Source organism: Belonocnema kinseyi, chromosome 4, assembly GCF_010883055.1.
Source record: "Belonocnema kinseyi isolate 2016_QV_RU_SX_M_011 chromosome 4, B_treatae_v1, whole genome shotgun sequence".
NCBI classification, from domain to species: Eukaryota; Metazoa; Arthropoda; class Insecta; order Hymenoptera; family Cynipidae; genus Belonocnema; species Belonocnema kinseyi.
This window is the reverse complement of record NC_046660.1, coordinates 81,743,827-81,753,472: the sequence shown is the minus strand read 5'-3', so window position 1 is coordinate 81,753,472 and position 9,646 is coordinate 81,743,827. Positions and strand designations below refer to the sequence as shown.

The 9,646-nt window shown below is 30.1% G+C and overlaps 1 protein-coding gene across 2 annotated transcripts in view; it reads left to right on the top strand.

Moving 5' to 3' along the window:
- Positions 1 to 9,646, top strand: part of LOC117171527 — a 173,141-nt gene that overhangs the window by 3,223 nt on the left and 160,272 nt on the right. For both annotated transcript variants that reach the window (XM_033358911.1, XM_033358910.1), the window contains exon 2: positions 6,107 to 6,270. In XM_033358911.1, coding sequence (XP_033214802.1) covers positions 6,209 to 6,270 — 62 coding nt within the window. In that variant the 5' untranslated portion in view covers positions 6,107 to 6,208. The remainder of the gene's footprint in view (positions 1 to 6,106; positions 6,271 to 9,646) is intronic.

Here is a 9,646-nt window from a genome sequence, read left to right as displayed (position 1 = left end):
GGTTTAAAATTCATTTTTTTTTCGTAGTAAATTAATATTTTTGATTGAAATTTATCCTATTGGTTACAAGTTAATTGAAAGTTAATTGAGGATTCAACTAGTTTGTTGAAAAGTCGTAGGTTTTGGGTGAATTTCACTGTTTTGGATTTAAATAAATAAAAATTTGGTTAAAGTATCACTATTACATGTTTCGTTGAAATTTATATTTTTTGGTTAAAAAATCAATTACTTGGTTAAAAATTGAACTGCGTTTTAAAAATTGGCTTCGAAATTCAACAGTAAGTATTCAATTTTAACATTTAATCCTGTAATAATATATATATATGTCCGGATCTAAAACTTTGTATGTATTCCGAAATCAAAAAAATGTGCAGTAGAATTTAATTGTTTGGTTATAAATGTACTTATTATTATTTTTTTTTTAATTCAACTGTTTTGTTAATTTTTGTTAAAAGACTCATCATTTTTTGTTAAAACTGCAACTGTTTGGTTGAAAATTAATTTGGGGTCGTTCAAAAAATAGGCCACCCCGCGCCCCCAAGTAGTCTTTTTCGGCGAAATAAATAATTTCTGATGTAAGAAAAAATTATTTTTTGGTTGAAAGATCAACTCTTGCATTCTGAGTAGTGAATGCATATTTTTTGGTCGGAATGTAAACTATTACATTTTTTGATGAGAAGCCATCTCTTTTATTTAATAATTCATCATTTTAGTTGAAAATTCATCTCTTTTGTTGAAAATTTAATTATTTTAAATAAAAAGTCGTATTCTATTTCGGTGTAAAATTACTTTTTTTATTAAATTTTCTTATTCAAGTTAAAGATTCATAATATAAGTTAAAAGTTCATCTCTTTCGTTGAAAATGTAACTGTTTTGTTAAAAATTCGTTTTTTTCGTTGATAATACGTTTTTTGACTAAAAAATAACTATTCCTGTTGAAGATTCATCATATACGTTGAAGATGTATCTCTTTTGTTGAAAATTTACCTTTTTGTTGTTGGTAATTAATCTACTTGGTAGAAAAATCATCCATTTGGTTGAAAATTCAACTATTAGGTTAAAAATTAATATTTTTGTTAAAAATTAATAAAAATGCAACTGGCCTGTACACAATTTTGGTTGAAGTTTTTGTTATTTTTTTAAACTGAAAAATCGTTTTTGGTTGAAAATTCAAATATTTTGTTGGATATTCGTCTTTTTGTTTTGAAGATTGATATTTTTCGGTAGAATTTTCACCTTTTTTAGTTTAGAAATTCTACTGTTTCGTTCTCACTTTTAAATCAAATAACATTTTCAATAATATCAATTCGTCACTGAATTCTAACTATGAATGAGTTATTCTGTACAGTTTAATCTTTTTTGGCTGAAAGTTTAACAATTTTATTGCAAATTCGTCTTTTTGTTTTGAAAATGTATCTCTTTTGGTAGAAATAAAAAATTTTTACTTGAAAATGTAACGGTTTTATTCTCTAAAATTGAATCAGAAAAGGTTTTTTTTTAATGTCAATTAGCGACTGAATTCTAGCTATGAATTAGATTTTGATTGATAAATCAGTCTGATTAATTTATCAATCAAAATAACTTATTCATGGCTATAATCTTATTTTTTTAAACTATTTTGGTAAGCTATTTTTTCAAAAATTCGTCTTTTTGGTGGAATTTAACTGTTTTTACATCAAAGAAAAATCTTATTTTTATTAAATATCAGCCATTACATTTTTCATTGACAATTCGTCTTTTTTTCTTGGAAATTCAACTCGCTGTTTGTCATTTCGCTTTTTGCTAGAGTTAACTAATAGCTCGAAAGTAATTTCTTATTTTTTTCTAAATTCAAAAATAAATCAGTTACGCAACTTTTTAGGTGTCAAAATTTGAGTATGGCGCCGATATTTGACAAAGCTTTCTCGCACATGGCTATTTTTTTAAAGCGCTCTTTTCACGATTCAATAGAGCTAACCAATAGCTCGAATGCACTTTCTTGTTTTTTCTTTTTTAATAACAAAATTAAAAAAGTTAAACAACTTTTTATGTATCAAAATCATAGTTTTGGAAACGCGCCGTTCCTTTGACAATGGTTTTCTCTGAGATCTGCTTCTTTCAGGATGTTCATTTCACGTTTCGGCAAAGCCTAACAGAACTTTAAACCGTCTTCGGATTTTTTTTTTCTTAAAATAATTGCATAAAAGTTGGACAGTTTTTTGTTTCTCTTCTAAAATTCGGGTTTTGGCACTTACGCCCTAATCACTTCATTGTTCCTGAAACTTTCAATGGTTCAGTGAAAAGTTTAATTGACTCACATCCCTAGCCTCTTATGGGACCCAGATGATGATGTGTAAAGACGGCACTGAAGCAGGTAACGCGTGTGCACTGTGCATGGTAATAGGAAGAGAACAGGGCAGGCCAGGGATGCGGCGAGGCTCTTTCTGCTTTGGTCCACGAAGTCGAAGGTGCAGAGTTGCATCTTGCAGACTGCAGTTGGTTTCAGTTCTGATGCGATGCGAGAGATTTGACTGGCGCAGTCTTCGCCGGTCTTGTCCAGTTTTGAAGGGGTCTGGTCGATTGTCGAACCTCTTCGTGCTGAAAACACAACTTGGAAATCGGAGAAGATAGTGAAAGGACAACGTCGTCTGCAAGACTGTGCATACTTGAGAATCTGCTCGAGAGGCTCTAGTCTGAGACTGGCTCGTTTTGACCCACGTGAACGCGTAGCCTTGACTGGCGTCAGCTAGCCTGCCTGATCAACCACGTACATTTTACCTACAATAAACGTCATGATTCTTGCGAAACTCGCTCGTATTTTAAAGTAAATGTAAGTTGAAAGGAATTTAGGGACCAGTTGGTACTCAATTTTCCAGTATCACCTCCTTTGAGATTGATATCTGATTCGTAGCAGATCTTCTGACGTATTTGATGAGATGAACTTTATTGATGTTCAGTTAACAAGAGAGGATCAAGAAGAATTCCCAAATTGATTTTGGAATGGATTGGTGGGTTTTTAATAGATTTTTGGTAGTTTATTGTTGATTTTGGAAGAGGAACTTGATGTTGGAATTAAATTCTTTGTGATGATGAGTCTAGATTTGGAAAAGAATGGTAGTTTTGGAATAGATTTCATGTTTTGGAAAAGTTTAGAAGTTATCTAATCGCTTTGTAAAGGTAGCACCACTACCTCTGGTCTTAGGAATTAATTTGTACCAGAACGTCCAACACACGTGCTTGATTCCGAAGGAGTGATCTGATGATTTCGCTTTGTTGTGATGAGATGAACTTAATTGATGTTCTATGAAGAGGAAAGGATCAAGGAGAATGTTCAAATTGATTTTGAATTCGATTAATGGATTCTTCATAGATTCTTAGTAGTTTATAGTTGGTTTTGGAAGTGGAACTTGATTTTAGCATTAAATCCTTTGTAATGGAGAGTTTAGATTTGTGAAAGAAGCTTAGTTTTCCAATAGATTCCAGGCCTTGAAAAGGAATAGAAGAAGTTATCTAATGGCTCTGTAAAAGAAGTACCACCACATTTGATATTGGGATTTAATTCGTAGCAGAACTTCTTAGACATGTGTTTGAGCCAGAAAGAGTGATCTGATGATTTCGCTTTGTTGTGGTGAGATTAACTTTATGGATATTTTATGAAGAGAAGATCAAGAAGAATTTCCAAATTGATTTGTGAATAGATTAGTTGTTTTTTAATATAGTCTTCGTACAGTAGTTTAATGTTGATTTTGGAAGAGGACTTGATGTTGTCATTAAATCCTTCTTTCTTGGAAAAGGTTAGAAGTTATTTTATCAATTTTTAACACAAGTACCACTACCTCTAAGTTTGCAGATTGATTTGTAGCAGAACTTCTAAGAGACGTGTTTGATTCAGAGGGAGTGATCTGATGATTTCGCTTTGTTGAAGCATTTCCAAATTTATTTATTTTTTAATGCTAATGGTACCATATTATTCAATTCAATTTAAATTTTTTAATTTTAATGCCAAATTGAAAGAATGGCTAGGTACAGAACTAAATGACCAACATAGGGAGAATTTCTGAAGTTTCTAAAGTGTACTAAATTGATATCAGAATAGTTTTATTGAAAAGCGTTGTCCTGATTCGAGAAAATCAACATGGAAGTTGACAATCTGAATATGGAGTTAATTAAATTAAATTTTCCTTTTAAGAAAATTACAACATGCTTCCGAGATATTGAGTATCTTAATATTAATAAACGAAAGTCAATTTAAAAAAAGTGAGTCAATTCTAAAAAAATCGACGGAGAACTTTAGAATTAAAATTTGATGGATTTTCAAAATCGACAACATATTCTCGATACATATTACAAGGATTTTCGATATCTTAAATTTTTTTTTAAATGTTACTATTTATGTCATTTGCATATTTATTTTTTCACGAAATACATAAAATCTGACAAACTGTTCCTAGCAGAGTCTGATAGATTAAGATGTACAGACGAGCACGGGTTGAAAATTGGAATACAGAATACATGGTTATTCTAGATAAAAATTCTTGGTAACGTAGTTACTTGATAGTTTATTCATTACGAGAAATCCAGAGAACATTCAAAATTTATTAGTGACTTCGAAATTCGTTGGTTTCCTGATATTGATAGAAATTTTTGATTTGAAGTAGATATTTAAGGTAGCAAACAGATTAAAGAATATAACAGAAATAGGTCGTAAAATAGATTCTGGATTTTCTGGTATGGATTCAGGAACAGATCCTTATATTCGGATTATATCTTTTCTTACAGAATAGAATATACATATCTGAATTGATTTCTGATTAGTCCACTTCTTTATTTCTAGCATAAATTGTCAAGTTTTATTGGTTTTTAATATATAATTTATTTAGAGAAATATTATCGTTTATGAATAGATTCCAGGGTTTCTTTGTACATGTAATATATTCCTCAGATCTTAACATTATTTTGTGAATTAAAACGAATAGGAATTTAAAAATTAATTACTAATTTTGAAGTGGATTCACGATTTGGCACAACTTTCTGCCATATAAATAAATCCTTGATTTTAATCTCAGTTAAGTCGTTCTTACAACTGTTTCAATATTTTCGTTACCTAATTGACTGTTTAGTATATTTTTCATAATAGATAAAAATGTACCTGAAGTTCTGAACGCTCAAATGAACGAAATATTTTTCCCTATTTCTATTTTCCTCACAAATCTTGTTCTAACTGCAATATATAATATGCATTATAAATCTGTTTCAATAATAATGTATTTCCCAATATAAATTAAAAAGCATTTAAGCACTTTCCTAGCTTAAAAAATCATCACAAAAAAATTTTGTTCATTTGAACGTTCGGAACTTCAAGCACATGATTGATGAATCACTCTACCGAAAGTGTCACGCCTACCCCGAAAGGGAAATGGCTTAATGGTGTAATAATAATAATAATAATAATAATAATAATAATAATATGATTCTTGGTTCGAAATCTAATTTAAAATTTGTTCTTGATTGGGGAATCTATGAACAAGAATTAGCATTTTCAGGCTTCTGAAAAATGAACTATTTGTCATCACATTGTTTCCAATAGCAAAGGACAAAACTATTTATAAAATAGATTTCTTGGTAAATTGCAAATTCCTGTATTATTCATGAATCGGATTCTCCAGCCAGTGTCGTGGATATCAGGAGAGAAAGGCTACAATTGTTACATGCAATTGACAACTTCCTGGTCTGAGAAACGATAATCATGTCAGGCGTCTAGCTGTTTTGCTAGTTATAATGTTTTTTTATGAAAATAAAAAAACAAGAGAAACAGGATTACCAACATTTAGAGTAATTTGAATATAAGTTTTATTCCTTTATTTTAGAATAATTTAAGCCGAATTGGTGAATGTAAAGAAAGATTTGAATTTCTAATAGGAGCCGATTGGTCAAATGAAATCTTTGAAGATACGAATACAGAAAATGATCTCAATATATTAAAAATAATTGCAAAAAGGACTTCGCTCTGGAATGATTATATTATAATCTTTTATTTCACGTAATCAGAATGAATTCAGTATAGAAATTGTTGCACAATTTCTAGTGTCGCGAAAAGCGACATTTCAACATAATTTCATTCTGCTAGATGTACCGAGCGCGATAATTCAAATATGTCGAAACGAAGGGAAACTAGACTTTGTGGCTGAATATCGGGCGGATAAAAAACTTTCGTCGTCCACGACGTAAGATGTCAACGGCGGAAGCGGTACGCATCGCTACCCAGCAGACATCTACCGAAGAGGAACAGGGGTAAATATTTTTGTTTAAACCACTCCTTTGTTTAAGGATTTTCAATAATTTATTCTTATAATTGTTAGGGAAATCGCTTTTATATTACCAAGGAAATAATGCGTTTCATGTTTTAGATTATTATCAATAATATCTTCCTAGAAGGCAGCGTAGGATCAGATGATAATGTGTTCGGCTAAATAATTTCCATCAAAATAGTTATCCCACGCTATCGCGGATTCAAGTCCCCACCGCTGCAAAATGTTTTCGCTCCTTTTCTGTGATTGTGTGTATCTGCCCTAGCAGTTGCAAATGTAATTGTTCGTTTAAAACAAAAACGTTAGAACCTTCAGTTCTATTATATCTGATGTGAGAACATTGTTTCCCATTCGCGTTTTCGTATTTTTATTCCCTAGCATTAAACATCTAAAAAGTTTATACATCCATGATTATACATAGTTTCAAATACATGGATTAAAAATGTTTTGAAACAAAAATTCATAATTAATGATTTTCAATTGAAAACATTCTAAATACAGCAATTTTAGATTACGAACCATTTTGAAAAAGGACAATATTCTGAATGGAATGACAAGCAATTGAACTTTTATAATTTCTGATTCAAAGATTTCCAAATTTAGTAATTTTATTTTGAATTGAACCAATAAAAATGGAATATTTTCTGAATAAAAAATTGAAAATTACTCATCTAAACTTCTAAGGAATTGAAATCGTATTATTTTTATTTGAAACCATTCAAAATTGAATAATTAAAATTTGAAAACTTCTGAATTTAAATAATTTTTAATTTGAAGTGATTAAAATTGTACAATTTGGAATAGAAAACTTAATTTTTTCAAATTTGAAGCAATAAATAAATGTCGAAAAAAACATTCAAATTTTGGACCAAAAAGGTGAATTTTCAATCAAGAAGGTTAATTTCCTAATAGTTATATTTATATTTAAAAAACTTAATTTTAACCATTGAAAGCAAATTTTTAACATAATAGTTCACTTTTTGTAGGCAATTCGATATTTTCCTTTCTTTTTGAATATTAGTAAAATACCACGCATGTCAAGTTTTTGTAATTGAATTGAACAGTCACAATGAGACTGTACCATGTAAAATTAGGATTCGAAAAGTAGGTTCTTGAAGGAAATAGAAAAACAGGCTAGAAAAAATACATAGTAAACACAGGCCTGAAAATGGGATTAGGATTTTGCGAATCGTTGCGAAATGTGTAGCCTAAGCGCGTCGATTAGTCACATTCACGACTCAATGTCAATGACTGCTTCCCCCAGGTGACCCTCGTGCGAACGAGGTTCGTCTCCTGGCGTCGTATATCGCAAACCAGCGCTTTCACACGGATGTAAAATATCCACGCTTTAATTCGCTATACACATATGTGTACATATACACACACACACACACAAACACATATATGCACAAAAAATATATACCTAGCCACCTGCTTTTATTTTTCTTACGATCGAAAGATACAAACCGTAAGTGTGGAAGCATCCGTATGGATACTTATTGCCACTTGCCGGATCCTCTCCTCGAGCAATGTTGACCACGAGTCCTTTAATATACATTACCATTACGGAGCCCAAGGGTAAATTTCACAAAGCCATAATAATCGATTTCAATATTGCTTGTTAAGGCTCGAAAAAAAATTTAAAATATGGATATTGGGGCTCTATCAACTAAAATTGCTTTGGATTAGCCTAGGTGGTAGACCTATATTTCTGGATTATCAGGGTTGCTGTGTTTCAGGAAATTCTCGAAAGTCAGGGAATGTCTGGAAATACGTGACAAAGTCAGGGAATTTTCTTTAACTAAAGATGAAGTTTATTTTCGTTACTTTGTTTAGAAATCAACTATTTATTTGGTTAAAAAGCTTTTTTGCTGAAATATCAACTACCATATTCATCGTTCAGAATTCATATTTTTTAGTTGACAAATCTAATTCTTAATTAAAAGTGGAACTGTATGATATAAAGGTAATTTTTTGTTTAATGAATTTTCTTCAAATTTTAAATAATTAATTTTCTAATTAAGATTTTAATTACTCCATTTTTGGTTGAAAATTAGTACATTCTGTTGACAATTGGTTTTTTTACATTCTCATCCTAATGAGAAGGTATTGGTTTTATGTAAAATTTCACTTTGTCGGTTTTCTTCAAATCTCTACGTTTTAACACCCCCAGAGTTCGAAAAAAACGATTTTTACGAAAACCTTTGTCTGTCTGTTTGTAGTCTTTAGTCTGTATTCTGTAGGCACAATAACTTTCGAAAAATTGATGAGATTGAATTTAGCTTTGGCACACTTTTTTAAGGCTTAAAAAGAAAGAACAAGTTCGTAAACCAGCTATTTTAGACCAAATATAAAAAAGTGAGAGGATTTTCAAATTTTTTGAAACAACATTTGTTCAAGATTTCAAAATTCTATGTACGGTTATTCATAGTACTCAGAAATTGAAACAATTTATCCTTATGACTTTTTTTCTATAAAAAGAAAATTATCAGAGTTAGAGCATTTTCAAAATCCAAAGAAAACAAAACAAAATTGCGCGCCCTAGAAAGATCTATAAATTTGTTATAAATCACTTTTCGATAGGACGCGTAGTTTTTGTTTTAGTCGTAAAAAACATTAAAAATAAAAATAAAAAACAATTTTTGGACTAACGACACAAGCTATGAAAGAAATGAGACAAACTTGTTTATCCAAAAAAGAGCTATAATATTTTAAAGTACACCTAGTTTTTGCTTTAGTCGTAAAAAATAACATTTAGAATAAAAAAATATGTTTTTTTTTTAAACGACACAAGGTACGAACTAAAATTAACAGACAAAAGTTGTTCGCCTAAAAAGATCTATAAATATGTTACTAATTATTTTTAGATAGGTCGAGTAGATTTTCTTTCAATCGTGAAAAATAAGATTAAAAATTAAAAAATTAAATTTTTGGAAAAACGACAGACAAGACGAAAGAGGACATAGGATCCTATGCAGATGTGCAGTAGTTTTTCTTTAATTGTAAAAAACAAGATTAAAATGATATACATTTATTGAAATGATACATTTTTCTGCGCAGCTTAGAATACAATTTAAAGCGAAATAAGAAACAAATATTAAAATAATCATGTGTAATACAATTTGTGCTTTATTTTGCAATATCTGAATAAGCAATGCCAGACAGAGTTACATAAAAAATGTATTATATTTGATGTAAAAGTGTTGTGTAAAATGTAGAAAAGTTGACATTCTGGACAAAACCGAGTGCGAAGCAATAGAATGAGTCTGAAGTTCCCAACGTTTACAAAAAACGAAAAAAACGAAAAATAAAATATTTGAAAAGTCAAAATGTTTTCATTGTTTATGACAGTATTATGT